The 19,770-nt window shown below is 36.6% G+C and overlaps 1 protein-coding gene across 1 annotated transcript in view; it reads left to right on the top strand.

Moving 5' to 3' along the window:
* LOC150080470 (xylosyl- and glucuronyltransferase LARGE2s-like) overlaps positions 1-19,770 on the top strand; it is a 115,364-nt gene that overhangs the window by 44,177 nt on the left and 51,417 nt on the right. Inside the window, exons 7-8 of the mRNA XM_090380702.1 lie at positions 7,233-7,391; positions 10,510-10,632. Coding sequence (XP_090236828.1) covers positions 7,233-7,391; positions 10,510-10,632 — 282 coding nt within the window. The remainder of the gene's footprint in view (positions 1-7,232; positions 7,392-10,509; positions 10,633-19,770) is intronic.

Here is a 19,770-nt window from a genome sequence, read left to right as displayed (position 1 = left end):
GCGAGATCCAATATTCCTAACATTTCGAGGGTACCGCTCTAAAACGGTGTTCGCAGGCCGGTCGCTAGTTAGTACACCGGACCGAACCTATTGGTAACTCTCTAGGAGGCTTCCAGATCAGCTAGTGTATAATCTTGCTACCTCTACTCTTCTGGATAGTGACTGGAGAGAGTCCAAGTAGTGTGTATGCGGGGAGCATTGTCGAGGCCACGTTATGTCAAGGATCTGGGTATATTCTTACCACGTGTACGCCATATCCAAAAATTTCATTACTTCATACACCATGTCCCACCCACTTTTTCTTACTATTGAATACACCACGAATTGTCAAACTAATAGAGCAAGCTTATCTGCGAAAAGATCTAAACCTCCCAAGGACTTCCTAATTCATTTCACAAATATACGTGGTCTCAATTCTAATCTCAACAATGTCCATTTCCACTTGCAGTCTGCCAAACCCCATGTACTTTTTCTGACAGAATCTCAGTTATCGGTTGATTCAACTACTGCTTATTTCAGATGCCCAAATTATTTGCTGTATGATTTCTTTCGCCTCAAAGGTGGTACTTGTGCATATGTCCGTTCTGATATTCCCCGTCAGAGACTTGGCAATTTGGAATCTCCTCTCTTTGATCTTCTCTGGCTTAAAATCTCTCTACCTCATTGTGTCAAATTCATCTGTTGTCTCTACCGTTTTCCCAACCCCACTAATCACTTGGAGCTCTTTGACTTCCTCTCTTTGCAACTTGACTTTCTCCAGTCCAACTTTCCTAACAGTGAGGTAATTTTCCTTGGTGATTTTAATGTTCACAACTCCAGCTAGCTTCCATTTTCTAGTCACACCGACCCAGCAGGTCGAGATGCTGAGGCTTTTGCGATTACTAATGACCTAGTACAGATTGTTCATTTACCTACAAGAATACCGGACAATCCTAATCATACAGCCAATACGCTTGATCTTTTTCTCATAAACAACCCTTCTAAGTACACGGTCGAAGTGAGAGGTCCTTTAGGCACTTCAGATCACAACCTGGTGATTGTCTCTTCTCCAATGGAACCTTTATCTCATGGCTATTCCCAACCTCGTGTTGTTTGGCATTACAAGAATGCAAAATGGGACGACATGTGAGGCTTCTTTTCTTCTTTTCCATGGTCAGATTACTATTTCAAAACTTCTGATGTCAAGGTTTGCTCAGATCGTGTCAGTGAAATTATTCTTGCAGGAATGGAATCCTTTATCCCACACTCCACTTTAAAATCTCATCCTTTATCTAAACCTTGGTTTTCCAATAAATGTGCTAAGGCTGTTCAAGAGAAGAATGTTGCATATTGTAATTGGCTTGTTTCTAATTCTTCAGTTTCATTTTCTGCCTACACCAATGCTTGCAACAATTGTAAAGCAGTTATGAATCAGTCCAAACTAGAGTTTGAACAGGCTAAGAGTAGAAAACTTGCTTCTTGCCTTAATGGTAGCCGAGCATTCTGGTCTCTTGCCAAAGCTATTGGCCGCAACTTTTGCCCATCTCTGCTTTCACCTCTGTCTAAAACCAGATGGCTCTGTTGTCACTTCAGCCAAGGATAAAGCTGACCTGCAAGCATCCCATTTTTCTTCCAGCTCATGTATTAATGATCTTGGTAAAACACCTCCCACCGTTCCCAACACGCTCCATTCAATGCCTCCTGTGGGCTTCCGTCAAAAGGATATCAGAAGGATTTTGATGAATCTTGATGCTAAGAAAGCTCCAGGTCCTGATGGTATTTCTCCACTTGTTCTCAAAACCTGTGCTCCTGAACTTACTCCTATTCTTTGCCGCCTTTTTTCACTTTCTTATTCCAAAGGTGTTTTTCCTTCTGCTTGGAAATTTGCTCATATCCAGCCAGTTCCTAAAAAGGGTGACAAATCCCTCCCATCCAATTATCGTCCCATTGCAATTACTTCTACTCTCTTTAAAGTAATGGAGAAATCAATTAACCGCCAACTCTTAAACTACCTAGAAACCTTCCGTCTAATCAACGATCGCCAGTATGGATTCTGTCAGTGTCGATCCACTGGTGATATTCTGGCTTATGTTACACATTTATGGACTAATTCAATGGAAAGGATTTTGGTCTTCTAAACAAGTTTCCATCTTATGGTTTGCCAACTGTTTTTAGTAATTGGTTATCCAGTTTTCTCTCTGATCGCTCACTGAGGGTGATGGTAGATGGCTCTCTGTCTTCTAACTTCTCCACTAATGCCGGTGTCCCCGAAGGTTCAGTTCTTTCCCCCACTCTTTTCCTCTTGTATATTAATGACCTTCTTCCATTGACTGGAAATTCTATCCATAGTTTTGCCGATGATAGCACATTGCATTCCACTTTCCATTTTGAGAAACCTTGTCCTGCTCAATCAGCTTCAACTTCTCGAAAATCTGCTACTAATTCTTTAAATGCCGATCTTCAGGTAATGTCCAGTGGGGCAAAGACAACTTAGTTGATTTCAACCCTTCTAAAACTCAGTCTTGTCTTATATCTCGCAAAAAGGATTCTTCTGCTCCTATGCTTATCTTTAGTGACACTCCGATTTCTAGGCAAAATGATATATCTCTTTTGGGGATTACTCTGACTTCTAATCTCTCTTGGCACAAGCACATTAAAAATATTGCTTCCTCTGCATCTAAAAAACTTGGTTTTCTCTTTCACTCTCGGCATTACCTTTCTTCCAAACAGCTGTTCACTCTGCATAAATCGCAAATCCGCCCTGCCGTGGAATATTGTTCCCACATCTGGGGTGGTGCCCCCAAAACCTCTCTCAGGCTTCTTGATTCCATTCAGAAGAGGGCAGTTAGGTTAATTAATGATTCATCTCTAACAGAGTCTCTCCACTCGCTTTCTCCTAACGTACTGTTTCTGCTGCATGCCTCTTCTACAGATAGTTCCATGGGCACTGTTCTTCTGAATTGGCTTCTATAATTCCCGCTCTCTCTTTCAAAATAGTCCCAACACGTGGCGCCACCAGCCAACATCCATTTACTGTCCAACTTCAAACCCACAGAACCAACTTTTCATCTTCCTCATTTATTCATTCAACTGCCGTTTTCTGGAACAACCTTCCTTCATACGTATTTCCTGAAAATTACAATCTACAGAAGTTCAAGTCCAATGTCAACAAATATCTTCTTTCGTCTTCTCAACCTCCAACCCAAGCACGGTACTAAGTACTATAGGTTCTAATACCTCTTGTGTTTGGGGTTCACATAAAAAAAAAAAAAAAAACATTGTAAGAATATACAATATACTCAGATCCTTGACATAACGTGGCCTCAATAATGCCCCCTGCATATACACTACTCGGACTCCCTCCAGTCACTATCTGGCAGAGTAGAGGTAGCACAATTATACACTAGCTTATTCGGTAGCCTCCTAAAGAGTTACCAATAGGTTTGGTCCGGTGTACTAATTAGCGGCCGGCCTGCGAACACCGTTTTAGAGCTGTACCCTCGAAATGTAAGGAAGATTAGATCTCGCCATGATGTTCATCATAACCTCAAAAGTCATCAGTCATACTGCATGATGGGAAGAGTTTGGCAAGGGTTGACTGGAACTAAGCTCTGGAGACTAAACATGGGTTCCACCACTTCAAGCCTCCAATAAGGAAAGTTGTGGTATTGCACCGGTTGATGAGAGTCATCTACCACTTAGTTGCTCTTCTCTGCACCCATTCCAACAGGTCTGCATCCTTTCTGAAACGAGGCATTCCAAGCCTGAATGCAGTACTCAAAATGTGACCTAACCATTGCCTTATGTAATGGTGTGATCACCTCCTTATCCCTGCTAGCAAAATTCCTGTATAACATTGATAAAAATATTTACAGTAAAATTGTTTTTAAATTAAGGCATTTTATGTTATTGTAATTAATTTATAGTATGAGGAAGTTTGTTAAGAAGGTCATGGGATTTTGTTGCTGTTCATGAGAAAGATTAGTGATTTACTGATAATTAGCAATGAAGAACTCAGTTTTTCAGTCTAATGGTTTAAGTCGACATAATTTGTTGACTGAAATCATTTGTTTTTGATTATAAAAAAAATGAACTCAAAGATTATTCATTTGTGCACATTATTTTAAAATTATATATATACCTTGTGGAGCTCTTTTGTAACTTGAATAGGACCTGTATTTTGATTTACTATTTGTACAGTCGGTCCTCGTATAACACGTGTTTACATTACACGAATTCGATCATACACGATTTATAAATAGGGGAACGTTATCTTACATAACACGAACCGAATTCGCTTATGCACGATTCGCCTTTGTATTTACAAGAAATGGCAGTCGAACGCGGAATCACCCCAACCCAACGCAACACGATAGGAATGAAGAAGATTCTGAAAAGGTATTTATGTTTTTTATATCAGTGAAGGGGAAACACATTTCACCATAATAACGTAAAAACCAACACAATTCCAGCTATCGGTATAATCGCAAATGCAATTAGATGGAGTTTACTACCAGTTTATAACAGATTCCACTAGCAGAAACGAAACTGGAAATTGTTTTTATTGTTTTATGGTAGTAACCCCCAGAAATGTGCTTTAGTAAAATGTGGGGTGTTAATAGTGTATCTCGGCCTTTACGGTGTTGTTTATTCAGTTGCTATACGAGCGCAGCTTTGTTTATGTGTATCAAGTGTGCCTCCTCGTTTTGTAATTGTGCTTTAAAAATGAGTAAAATACTTAAAAGGTGTGAAAAAGAAGCTTCCTGGCGAAGACACTGCAGATTCAAAGAGAGAAAAAAAAAAAGAAGCAATATCGATAGATATTGCTTCTTTTTTTCAGAGGCGGACTGGGTCAAAAATTCTTACTCGGGAAAATTTATAGTGGCCTCATACTACGGTTTATGGCCAAAATCACACCGGCCACCGGGATTTCCCGGGTAAGGCTTATGGCCAGTCCGCCTCTGTCGATAGAGAAAAAATATGAAATTGTGAAACGCTTTGAGCGAAATGAAAGACCATGTGATATTGCACGTGCTACAGACCTAAATGAGGCAACGCCGAGAATTACAAAGAATGCGGAGAAAATAAAAACAACTTTCATAGCAGGAACAACTCAAAGTGTAATTAAAAACCATTAGATTAAGACACAAGAATTGGAAGAGATGGAACGGCTGTCATCTGTTTGGATAGAAAATCAAACAAAAAACAAGTTTGCTTATGATAGAAGCAAAAGCATTAGCAATATTTTATTACGTAATAGTCGTAATAAAATACATAAGCATTTTATTACGACTTACGTATTATAATTTATACTTACGTATTAAAAAATACGTATTTTATTACGACTATTTTATTTAATATAATAATTTTTTTACGAATAAAATACGTATTTTATTCGTAAAAAATACTTTTTTAGTATTAAAAAATACTAAAAATACTTTATTATAATAAATAATAAAAATATTTATTTTTTATTATTTATTATATTATAATAAAAAATATATTTTTTATTATATTATAATAAAAATTATATATGTTTTATTACGTATTTTAATCGTTATAAAATACGTAAGTATTTTATAACGATTAAAATTACCCGATTATTTATTGTGTTTGGTAATGTTTTGGTTCCAAATGTGTGTTCGATCTTGGGTGGTCGGCACCTAACCCCACTTTTCCCATAGGGCCTGTTGTTTATATTGCATGATTTTGCATTGCACGAGGGTTTCTAGGAACACAACTATCGTGCCATACGAGGACAGACTGTATTATGATATTTATTAAAAAGATAAATACATTAAAAGCAAAAAATATGATCTGAGTGGTTGCCATGAAAAAAATGGCCCTTTCAGGTGGTCATTAGCTTTATATTATTAGTTGATCATTAGGAATATACTGGCAATTATAGCTGCACTTAGGTTTTCTTGCCACAAACTGAAACTGTTCCATACCATCTGTTGTCTTTGTGGAATATTAAAATGCAGGATGCTCATTTTTTTTTATCTTCGTAGAAAATTACTGTGAATATATTAGATCTATTCTATCTTTGTCCTTTGGCTGTTATACAGAATTCCATATGATTAAAACCCATGACTCCAAAACTCCATTTCATAAACTTGTTAATGCAGCATATGCAAACATTAGTTGCCCTCCTGGCTGGCTAATACCGGACAATCCTAATCATACAGCCAATACGCTTGATCTTTTTCTCACAAACAACCCTTCTAAGTACACGGTCGAAGTGAGAGGTCCTTTAGGCACTTCAGATCACAACCTGGTGATTGTCTCTTCTCCAATGGAACCTTTATCTCATGGCTATTCCCAACCTCGTGTTGTTTGGCATTACAAGAATTCAAAATGGGACGACCTGCGAGACTTCCAAAACATCAAAAATGGAAAGTTGAACCCCTTCTGTGAAGATTCATCAAATGCTGTTACTGACAACAGATTTATCATTTGAAAAATAAGTAAGAAGAAATGTAAAAGTTGTTTTATTTTAAAAATAGGCTACCTTAGATACTCAAGTATAAGTCAAAAATTATGTATTTGTATAATTCCAGGTTTCTTGTCAATCATTGTCAGATTTCTACATATGGAGAAAAATCTATGTTAATAACTTAAATTAATTTTTTAATGTTACTGGAAAAAATTCATCTTGTTCTCAGTTCTATATAAAACGAATGCAATGCATGGACTATCACTTATAAGTTGCAACTCATTTTTGTTGCTGATTTTCAAACAGTTGTTTAATCTTAATAAATTAAGATAAATGATACAGTCTTTTATTATATAAACTACATTAATATAAATAATCCATTCATTTATTATTAAAAAAAAGTTTTGGATTAAATAATTCTGCACACTTCGCCTATTTTATTATGCAAAAATATACAAAATCAGGGCATGGGCTGTGCCTTCAAAGTACATTTTCTAATATCAACTTATACACAAGGCCATTACATTTTCTGACTTTCTGAGACCTAAAATTGGGGTTCCGCTTATACCCAAAGTTGACTTTTACTCAGGTATCTATGTTTTTATGTATATATGTATCTATATATTGTCTGTTGTAGAGTTAAAATTGATGATTATTTTTATATAGAATTTTCAAGCCTTAGTGAAACATTTCATAAATTTTAGTCATAACTTGCAATGAAATATTAATAGTAGTTAACATTTCTTGACTTAACTTAAGTTACTCGAAAATTGACATTATAATTTGTCATTTTTATCTCTGAAAACTTTATTTTTAGTGCTTTAGAACACCCCCGTCCTTTAATTACTTTGGTCACGCAGTTGTCTATGGATAGGTTATCAGTTTTAGAAAGGAGTCTTCGCTATTGGGAAGGACCAGTGTCAGTTGTAATATTTGTACCCATCAAATCATTTGAAGAGGACACAGATTGGCAGAGGTATGCTAATTGCACTGATATATTTCACCAGACAGGATTATTTTCATTAAAATTCTTGTAACTGAAACTAGTTATTTTTCGTAACAAGAACTGCACCATATAAGCTATTATATATCTGTAAGCTTATTCATTATGTTCTAAATATTATTTTTATATAAATAAATTAATTTTCTGTTTATACTCCGGGACAACCAAACGGTCAGAGGAGTATTGTAGTATTCATATATTTAAGCCTTCATTTGAACTTTTATCCTGAAATTTGGTAAATAAATATGCAATTTTAGCATGTCCTTGATATTAAAATTGACAAAATTTCTGTCTAATATGACATAAATTCCAGACTGCCTATTGCAACCATTTTAATGTCATAAATAACATTCCCAGTTGGCTGCCACATGTTCTACAGTAAACATTTCCTAGGTGAATTGGAAATGTTTTTAAGAAATTGAAAACTACAAGCCTTGCTAATATAGAAAATAGGACAATTTAAAGACTGACAAAATCAGCTTAAGTGAATTTTTATAAGGATAAAAATCACTTCATATCAAAGCAAATAGTGTGGTACCAAAATATATCTTCTAAGAAACAGCTTTACTCTTAATCGCTTTGCTGCATCAGCACAGTTTTTGTGGACCTTTGCAATTTCCTTGTTAACAGATACAAGGAAAATATAACAGACTCATTTCAGAAGTCTGTTGGTAAAACAAAATGGTTTGTCAGGTCAGTTACCATTAGGTATGATGTAGCTATTAACTATCTGTATGTAATTGACAAAGGGAAAGATTCCATCACCCATTCAGATGAGCATGCTGATTTCTAGGTAAGTTCTCATCTTCAACAATACTCCAATTTCTGGACAAGAATACAGTGGTACCTTGGTTTGCGAGCATAATTCGTTCCGGAAACGTGCTCGTAATCCAAAGCACTCGTATATCAAAGCGAATTTCCCCATAAGAAATAATGGAAACCCAGATGATTTGTTCCAAAACTCAAAAATATTCATATACTGTAAAATGATTAATACAAAATACATACCTTTTTATATTTTTAATATTTAAATTTAATATACATAAAGCAATCGAATTTATTAATTATTGGGTAGGACGACTTTCACTGTCTCTAACGGAATCACTGCTATATGTTGATTTTTTCTTTTTGTGCGACTTTAACAAGGAATCTTTCCAATGACACTTGCTTTTGCCTCCTTTTCAGGATTTCACGGAAATCAGATTCATCGCTCGCACTATTACAAAACGACGAGGCACGCTTGATACACATAAACAAAGCTGCACGCGTGTAGCCCGGTGGGCCGGAGGCCGTTGTGATTTTGGCCATAAACCATAGTATGAGGCCACTATAAATTTTCCCGGGTAAGAATTTTTGACCCATCCGCCTCTGTTTATCGATATTGTTTTTTTTTTCTCTCTGAATCTGCAGTGTCTTCGCCAGGATGCTTCCTTTTCACACCTTTTAATTATTTTACTCATTTTTAGGGAATAAAGCACAATTACAAAACGAGGAGGCACGCTTGATACACATAAACAAAGCTGCGCGTGTAGCAACTGAATAAACAACACCGTAAAGGCAGCGACAACTCTATTAACACCTCACATTTCACTAAAGCACATTTCTAGGGGTTACTACCATAAAACAATAAAAACAATTTCTAGTTTCTTGCGAGTGGAATCTGTTATAAACTGGTAGTAAACTCCATCTAATTGCATTTGCGATTATACCGATAGCTGGAATTGTGTTGGTTTTTACGTTATTATGGTGAAATGTGTTTCCCCTTCACTGATATAAAAAACCATAAATACATTTTCAAAATCTTCTCTTCATTCCTATCGGGTTGCGTTCGGTTGGGGTGATTCTGCGTTCGACTGCCATTTCTTGTAAACACAAAGGCGCTTCGTGCATAAGCGAATTCGGTTCGTGTTATATAAGATATCGTTCCCGTATTTATAAATCGTGTATGATCGAATTCGTGTAGTGTAAACACGTGTTATACGAGGACTGACTGTACTCGTATTGCAAGACCTCGCTCGTTTATCAAGTTAAAATTTATTAAAAATTTTTGCTCGTCTTGCAAAACACTCGCATACCAAGTTACTCGTAATCCAAGGTACCACTGTACATCTTTACTGCAGATAACCCCCAACTTCTTTTCTTTGTATATGCATGCAATAAATATTTCTTCTTCTGACTCAGAAAAGGAAAAAAAAAACTAAGCTTTTTCTTTCCAGCACTACTTTTTTTTCTGAACTGCTATAGTTCTTCTATTTTGTTCCTTTGTTTCCTGTATATTTGAAGTGTCTTTTATTTCCCATAACTCTCATGTTTTTAATCTAATTAGTGCAATATAATATTAAGTTATATTGACAAAAGGCCTTTTGTCAATGATAAAATACCTGCATTTTGGGTGATCTTTCCCCTCTCCACCTCATCAAATCTTTCTACATTTTACCTTGTATCTTTCTGTATATTTGTTTAGTCCATCCTATTTTTCTGCAACAGTTTGTCCTATTTTTAATCATAAGGCTCGTAGAAGCACTGCAGCTATGACTTTACAAATCACAAATGTGCCCTACCATAAAATATTGTACCCACCTCTGCAATGGCATTCCTAGACTAGCAAACGAGAGGGCTGTCAGCTTAATTAATGAAACAGATGTTCAGTTGTTTCTGCTTGCCTTTAAACAGATATTTCCATAGGCTCTCTTTTGAATTAGTATTTGTAATTCACCTTTCTGTAAAACCAGTCAGTATCCATTCATAGTTCTAATTTATCACTGAACTAATTTATCTTCTTTATTTATCCCTTCTACTTCTGTTCTTTATGGCATCCTTCCTCCTGAATGGGGGGGAAATATTTCTTGAAAATTACAATCTTCGTGTGGATTGAGAACCCAGAAGTATGTTCTGTCTTCTCAACTCATATATGGTACTAGAGTATCGTACATTTCAGTAACCTTTTGTGTTTGGAGCTATCATTAGAAAAAATAAATAAAATAATGCAAAATTTGTTATTTTTTTGGATTGACTCAGTACATTTTTGTGTGTTATATATATGATTGAATGCATCAGAATATTTTTCCATTCATTTTACTTTCATTTCTAGGCTTTATATTCAGAAAAAATTAAAAGCACTAACTCTCTCAGCTCAAAGCCATGTAACAGTAGTATATGGACAGTCACTAGAAGGAAATTATCCCATCAATTATTTAAGAAATATTGCCATAAGGTAAGCTTACATGATATTAGTTGGTGATGGTTGATTTTTAGTGTTTCTTTTATAGTTTTCCTACCACCTTTCTTCAAATGTTATTTAATTTAATACAAAATTGATTCCTTGAAGTTTAATTTTGTTAGCTTTTCTATTTCTCTGTTACATTAGGAATATAGAAGTTCTTAATACAGTACATACATAATCACTCTAGGTTCTTGTAAAAAATTAGGGGCTAAAGATTCAGAAAAATGTAAAATAAACATTAATGAACAAAAGGTAAACCACAGCCATTATCAACCCACTGCAGGATGGAAGCCTCCTCAACAATTCATGCTGAGGGAAATGGACCATAATCTGCCACGCTGGTCCAGTGCGGGTTGGCAGATTGACCGTATTTAGTATTTAGCAGTCAGGGGCTTGAACCCTGGTCTACTCAAAGAGTGTGTGCTACACTGCACTCTCACTCCTGACCCACTCGGCAGCCGACCGGGCTAGCCGGGTGGGTAAAGTGCCTGCCTGGCAACCCAAAGGTCGCGGGTTCGATTCCCACCTCGGGCTTTGATCAAAGTACTGCAAAAACCTTGGGAGGTGCATTATGGCCACAGAAGCCTATGCGCCAACAACTACCAAAAAAAAAAAGACCCACTCAGCTACAGAGGCCCAACAAAGTTGTTATTCAAGGTTATTCACGATTTCTTGGTTGTCTTCATGTTAGAATGATAATAATCTGATCATTATGAGATCATATGTCTGTCATTCTAAGAATGGAATGCAGTTGTTACAGATCAGATTTTGAATTATGTGTAAGTAATTTTCACTTTTTTCAATTCTTCTTGCACATCCAAGTGTATGTATTAATTTATTAATATTAATTAATTTAATATTAATTTAAATTTAGCTTAGAAAAAATGCAATGCTGATGCACAGCAATTGGACATTATATGCATTTGTAATACATTAGATATACAGTATAATTTAGTTTGAAAGCTGTTTAAACTAGAATGTGGTCAATGTCATCACATATACTTTTAACTAGTTATTGATATATGACTTAAGGACATATTAGTAGCATTTATCTGCTTATAAATATGATAATTAGCATTTAAGGTAAAATACTAATAAATAAATCCATTGATTATATATGGGAATCTCTGTTACTCATTATGAACTTTAAATAGACATTATATCCACTCAAAATGATTAGCTTATGTATTTGTTATCCCAATACCAGTTATTTAAGTGTTCCAAATATTTTAGAATATTTCTATATTGTGTGTTTTTAAAATATGGCTAAAAGACCAAATATATATCTTATTAACTTCAATTGCAGCAGAGTCTGAAACACAAAGCTCCCCGGATATAAATCAGTTAAAAATTAAATGCAGCTTACCTGTATGGATCATTTACAACCAAACTGAAATGAACTTTGTCGGATGAATGCCAAGTGGCCAGAAGAAAGGATTATTATGTTATCATCTAAGCATGAATTAATTGAAACCTTTCTACAGCTTAAAAATCCAGTGTTCCTCGTGTGTGCGTGTGTGTGCGTGTGCGCGTGTGTGTGTGTGTGTGTGTGTGTGTGTGAAAGAGAGAGAGAGTTAGTAGTCGTGAAAGGCAACGTGCTAACGTTACAGTACTCGTAACACTAATTATGGAGAACAAAGGGTGAACAGAACAGAAATCGCTATCCCGGTGAACAAAGATGGGAGCTAAGATAAAGGAGAAGTAATTAGAATAATTTAGGGCTGTTCATCCTGTGATCTCAGCACCTTTATTGAGGGCCAGCCACCGAAATCAAAGGAGGAAACTGCAATAAGTCGGTAAAGCCTCTGTTTCTGACATGAAATACACATGCCGCACGTGGTACATGTGAAAAGTAGGTAAAGTTAGTTAAAATTAGTTAATTTTAATTAATAAAAAGTTAGTTAATCTTCTATAAAAAACCTTATACTTTCCATATTACAGACAACAGAACTACACATTGTAGTTACGGTTTACATATTTTTTTCACACTTCTTTATATCGGTATCTTTGCCTTATCAGCGCCTATATTTCTTGCTTTATATTGGTATATTCGCTTTATTAGCTTATATTTTTTCTTGAAACCTAATTTTTCACACTTTATATTGGTATTGTTGCCTTATTAGCCTACATTTCTTTATCTCTTCCTTTATGTCAGTAACTTTGCTTTATAAGCTTATATTTCCCTAGTGAAACTTAATTTTGAATTAATACCATGATCAGGAATCTTATTTCCTCGTCCTTTTCTGATTTTATTTTCACCATGTTTATTGAATATTTTTATTTATTAATTTATTATTATGTTCACTTTATCTATTGATTTATTATTTGCACTATGTATATTGAACTTGTATATGGATCGACAACTACCAAACATGCTACACGGGTAGAGTAGAATTAGACACTAACATGTGCATTTGCCACAAGGCAGAACTACAGCCATATGTTAATCCCCACCATGGGCATATTATAACCGATAACCTGCAGATTATACCATACCAGGAAGTGAGGAACATTCTTTCTTATGGATACAAATTCAGGTTGTTTAAAAAAAACCAGTCTAACCACATTCAAAAAGCAGTTACATCATGACCTCCTTAATTACTGCTTCATGCTTGCCTATAAATACACACGCCTATTGAAGCATGTACATAAATACTATGTCATAAAATCTAATAAATAATTAGAAGCCTTAATGCTTCATGGATCTCCACTAACCACTATCATCTGCAATATATCCATAATTAAAAAACAATTATCAGAGCTACATGACCAATTTATTATTGCCCCAATTGAAAAAGCCACTAGTAACTATGCTTTCATATGTAAAGCTTTTTACTTTCACACATTAAATACTGAACTCGATTCTAGTGATACATACAAGCCAGTGACAAACAATAGCAATATCATAACAAAAAAACTAATAGCCATCAACAGAAAACTAAAACTTAGTATTAATAATTATAGTTTCCATATACAGGGTGTCTCAAAAATATTGGTACAAACGTTTAGGGGAGGTAGGTAACATCTAAAGGAATGCGAATGCATAGGAACCCATAACCGGAAACGTCACGGGAAAGTAGTAGCAGGGGCACAAGAAGCAGAAATGGTACAAGACAGTAATTAGTGGCAAACATTTATTTGACATAATATTAACAATGGAGTACAAGATGGATGCATTTAATGATGTTACATCAGATGCTCAAAGGTTCCACCATGAGACGCGATGTATGCGTGACACCAATGCAGCATGGATTGGCGGACACGGTCGAACACACCTAGAGTTTCTTTGACAGTAGCAGCAGCGCAGACGAGTCTCGCCACGAGATCCATTTCCGTCTCCACAGGCGATTTGTACACGATAGATTTGAGGGCCCCCCACAGAAAGAAATCAAGGTTTGATAAATCAGGTGAGCATGGGGGCCAGGCAACGGCCCCACCACGGCCAATCCATCGACGCCCGAAATGCCTGTTCAAATAGTCACAAACACATCTTCCATAATGGGCAGGCGTCCCCGTCATATTGAAACCAAATGTTGCATCTCGCATTTGCTGGAACATCGTTAAGTAACCCTTGTAGAACTTGTTCAAGAAAGATCCGATATTTAGCGGAGTTCATGTGGGAATGTAACAGGTATGGGCCAACTAAGCAGTCACCGACCATACCTGCTCACACATTTATTGCGAAGCAATGTTGTGCCACATGGGGGCACACACTGTGTGGGTTGTCGTGTACCCACACATGAGCATTGTGCTGATTGAATAAGCCTTCCTGAGTGAAATAAGTCTCATCCGTTAACAAAACATAGGCTGGAAAATTCAAGTCTTGAACACTTTCTTGGAGAAACCACTGCGCAAAAGCCACACGTGCAGGATGATCTTGGGGAAGCAGTAACTGAACCCTTTGGAGATGAAAGGGATGTAAGGAATCGGCATGCCAGACACACTGTACACTGCAACAAGACACTCCTGAGGCAACGGCACGTGTGCTGGTAGTAGGATTATTCTGGACGGCATTCAACACACTTTTTTCCATGGCAGGAGTTCGCGTTGAACATGGTCTGCCTGCACTACTCCTGTTACCTCTAAATGACCCATAATCGCACAAATTTTGATGCACATGCGCAAACAAACTGTGGTCCGGTACATGTCTGTCTGGGAAGCATTCTCCATAAATTCGTTGAGCGGCTCGTCCATTGCCCTCTGCTAATCCATACACTAGGTGCATGTTTGCCAGCTCACAGTTCGTATATCGATGCATGCTCTTTGTGCGGCAACTACTGCTTGAATGAGTAAACCAGAAATTTTCTCTCTCACGAACTGATGACGGTGACATTTCCAGTTATGGGTTCCTATGCGATTCACATTCCTTTAGATGTTACCTACCTCCCCTAAGCCGACGAGGCTAGCCAGGTGGGTAAAGTTCCTGCCTGGCAACCCAAAGGTCGCGGGTTCGAATCCTGCCTCGGGCTTGGATCAAAGTACTGCAAAAACCTTGGGAGGTGCATTATGGCCAAAGAAGCCGATGCACCAACAACTACAAAAAAAAAAAAAAAAACCTCCCCTTAATGTTTGTACCAATATTTTTGGGACACCCTGTATATACTGCATACCAAAGTTCCATAAGAATCCAATAGGCTTCAGATTCATTATTTCGTGCAAGAGCAGTTATGCATACAAACCTGGCAAAACCTTAGAGCAACTACTGAAACCTATCATTAACTTCTTGCCCGACAGCAAGATTATCAACAACAATATTTCTATTATAAATGCCATACATAGTAACAATATATCCCATATACAAACCTTTGACTTCAATAGCCTATTTACAAGCATAGATCAATCCAATTTGAAGCTTGTCCTAAACAACTTGTATAATAGATACAAACATGTAATAGACTGCAAACCTATATATTGCAATAATCGACTCAATTTGTGCATTTCCAACAACTACATTTTTGACGGTAAAACAGCTTACCAACAAACCATAGGTACGCCTATGGGCAGCCCAACGAGCTATCATTGCCACTCTGTACCTATACTAGTATGAAACATTACTGCCTCCAGATATCTGCATATTCAGATATATTGATGATTTATTTGTAGCAAATTTCCCCAACTTTATACAAAACCTTGCCAATGTATACCCTACTTAGCTCACACTAGAAAAAATCAATGATAATAACAAGGCTGCTTGGATTTAGATATAGACCTCAACAACTCCTACACCACGGTCAATATATATAATAAGCATGACGCCTTTAACTTTAATGTATTCAGCTTCACGCATTGGCATTCGAATATTTCCAGAAAAGTACGTGTTAACATAATCTTATCTCAAATTGTCAGAATAGCCACTATATGCAATAGCAAACAGCTGATAGTGAGCAAATCAGAAACCTGTACAGCAAGGTTCTAAGCAACCAGTTTCCGGCAGCCTACTTATATTACCACATCAAAAAAGCTCTCAGTATTATTAGCATTAGCATTAGTAGAGGCATTTGATGCAAGAAAGCAAGCTTATGCAGCATCAGCCCGAAAAAAAAAAATAAATAACCACTTCCACTTCACCCCTCTGTTCGTTCGAAATACCTGTCCAGCTGAGCCTTAAACTTATTTAGGCTATCAACTTCCACGACAAGGGATGGAAGTCTATTCCACCAACCAACCACCCGCTGGCTAAAGGCAAATTTCCTCACGTCTATCCTACATCTGTCTTTTCTCATTTTAATTTATGCCCTCTCAGGTGATTATTCTGCGCAAGAGGAAGAATCCCATCAGCATTGAGCATGCTCAAACCATTCAAGGCTTTATACACCTCTATCAGATCACCTCGCTGGTGCCTAGTCTCCAGACACTGTAATTTGCAAAACAGCCTTTCTTCGTAAGAGAACCCCTTTGTTCCATTCACTAATCTTGTTGCCCTTCTGTGTACTCGTTCCAGCATCTCTACATCCTTCTTGAAATGAGGCCTCCAGACCTGTATACAGTACTCTCGGTGTGGTCTGACCATTACCTTATACAAGGGAATAATCACCTCCTTATCCCTGCTAGAAAAATTCCTATATATCATCGACAATACACCATGAGCTACTCTTGCAGCCCATCTGCACTGCTCAGAAAACTTCATATCTGCCTGCACAACCACCCCCAGGTCCCTTTCATTCTCTACCACTGTCAGTGTAGTACCACAGAGTTGATACTTTGCTCTGGGGTTGCTGTTTCCCATATGTAGTACTTTACATTTGTCAATGTTAAACTTCATTTGCCACCTCTCAGCCCATCTGCTCAACCTTTCCAGATCCTGTTGCAGTAGTATAGTGTCAGTAGTGTCCTTGACAACCCTGCCAACCTTCGTATCGTCTGCAAACTTGGACATTAAGCTTGATATACCATCATCAATATCATTTATAAATACAGAAAACAATAATGGACCCAATACTGAACCCTGAGGGACTCCACTAATAACATTAGTCCACGATGAGCAGTGTCCATTGATTACCACTCTCTGTCTTCTCCCCCTCAACCACCCCTTTATCCATAGCAGCAATTACAGCAATACAGAAAACAATAATGGACCCAATACTGAACCCTGAGGGACTCCACTAATAACATTAGTCCACGATGAGCAGTGTCCATTGATTACCACTCTCTGTCTTCTCCCCCTCAACCACCCCTTTATCCATAGCAGCAATTTGCCTCCAATGCCACACTGCTCCAATTTGTGCAGCAGTCTTCCATGTGCAACAGTATCAAAAGCCTTTCTAAGATCCAAGTATATAATATCAAAGTTATTCCCTGCATCCAGTTCTTTTGTGACTGCATCATAGTATCCAATCAAATTGGTCAGGCAAGACTTCCCCTTAACAAAACCATTCTGTGTCTGAGCTATGACTGAAGTCTTGTCTAGATGATCCTGCAGTGCTTCTTTAACCAGTGCCTCCATTAATTTTTCAGGAACAGAAGTTCAACTAACAGGTCTATAATTACTTGTGTCGCCCTTTGATCCTCCTTTGTGAATTGGGGTCACATTTGCACATCTCCAGTCCATGGGTACTTCCCCTGAGTCCAAGGAAGCTCTCATAATTATGGCTAAGGGTTTGCCAGAATTGTTACTATATGCAATAGCAAACAGCTGATAGTGAGCAACATCAGAAACCTGAACAGCAAGGTTCTAAGCAACCAGTTTCCGGCAGCCTACTTATATTACCACATCAAAAAAGCTCTCGGTATTATTAACTGTACTATAGAAAACTTGTACTCCCCCCCCCCATTGGCTATCTATAGGAGTATTCATTTAACATTTATATATTATTTTATCTATCTATTTATTTATTTTTTATCTTCATATACCATACTTAAATAACTGAAGGATGCTCACAGAAATATGTTCAGGGTCCTACTATAGGAATGGGTATAGCAACCCCGAACTGCCCTAGCACCACCTTTTTGTCTTCTTCAGTACTCTTTATGTTTTCCTATTCCCTGTATTTTTATTTCTCGTGAGCCATTAGTTTACCGAATGCAATACCTGCGATGCTCCTTTTCTGCTTTAAAACACTTTTCTCGCCTATACAAAGTTCAGCGACTATTTACCACTACTTGGCTAGCCTGTTATTCCTTTCTATCCTGTGTTGCATTCCTTCATGTGTTTATCCCCTACCCATAACCCTTTTTACATTCGTAACGTAATTGATTTAATTAATATTAAATTTAATTTACTACTTCGCTAATCTAATTTATTTTTAATACATCTCCAACTTATGACGCAAAGGGTAGCTAGCCCAACTTAATTAATTTATTTAATTTTAATTTTACCGATTTCTTACACCAGTTGTTACTAGTTTATACCATATACTGCAGCCCACATTCAGTTTAAACTTTTTATTACTCCACAGCAGTACAGATCGCCACAACCTACACGACCCCAGTAAGTAATCCCTTTTCTTGCTTTTTATTCTTGTTATTCTTTTAATCTTTACTTCCAGCCTCTGTTGGGTCAGCCATGAAATATACGCACGCCTCTTGATTAAAATTAAAATTTTAATTAACTTTATGTACTTTTCACATGTACCACGTGCGGCATGTATTTCACGTCAGAAACAGAGGCTTTACCCACTTATTGCCGTTTCCTCCTTTGATTTCGGTGGCTGGCCCTCGATAAAGGTGCTGAGGTCACAGGATGAACAGCACTAAGTTATTCTTATTACTTCTCCTTTATCTTAGCTCCATCCTTTGTTCACCGTGATAGCGATTTCTGTTCCGTTTGCCCTTTGTTCTCTATAATTAGCGTTATGAGTACTGTAACATTAGCATGTTGCTTTTCACGACTACTAACTTATATAGCAATTATGGTTGTTGGGTACTTTCTGCATGTAACAGTGTCCCAGGTCCATAAACCATTAATATTATTATTATTAATAATATCTTAAACTGTTGCTTCCTTTAAAATATATTATATATATATATATATATATATCCGATAATTCAAAATAAAACTGCAATGACAGCTTAATATTTATTTATTCATTTATTCATTTTCTTATTTTATGTTAAACTTTAAGCCATTATTTAAATATATATATATATATATATATATATATATATATATATACTAGTAAAATTATAAGTTCTATAAGCAGATGAGAAAATAGAGAAATTTTTGAAAAGTATCGTATGTCAAATGCTCCAAAATGCGCAGGGCAGCAGTAAAAGAAGCAAAAGAATATATAAATGTGTAGTAAGAAACATTAATACAGGGTCTGCAAAGATGGATATGAGAAGTACACAGTGCCTGAACTAAAATGGTGTAAAGGATAACAGAAAAAAGAAATGAAGTAGTAATGAAATAGGTGAAAGATTTTAAAATTATTTCACCTGTTTCATTTCTACTTTTTATTAGAATAGCCATTTAATACAATTAAAATTTAGTTTGCAAACGTGATCACAATGACCAGCACTTACTACATATCGTAATAGTGAACGGAATTTTATTTTGGCGAGTCCATCGTAAAGTGATTTGATAGTAGATTAAATTTAATTATGCATTGTATTTAGATTAAATTCGTTTTGAATGTATACTGTACTCTACATTATTATTCATTGTATGTTTTTTCAGCCTCATTTAACTCA

Source organism: Mastigoproctus giganteus, chromosome 9 (genome assembly GCF_048544385.1).
Source record: "Mastigoproctus giganteus isolate SK-2022 chromosome 9, ASM4854438v1, whole genome shotgun sequence".
In the NCBI taxonomy this organism is placed as follows: domain Eukaryota; kingdom Metazoa; phylum Arthropoda; class Arachnida; order Uropygi; family Thelyphonidae; genus Mastigoproctus; species Mastigoproctus giganteus.
Note: the sequence above shows the minus strand (reverse complement) of the source record. Positions and strands in the feature narration are given on the sequence as shown.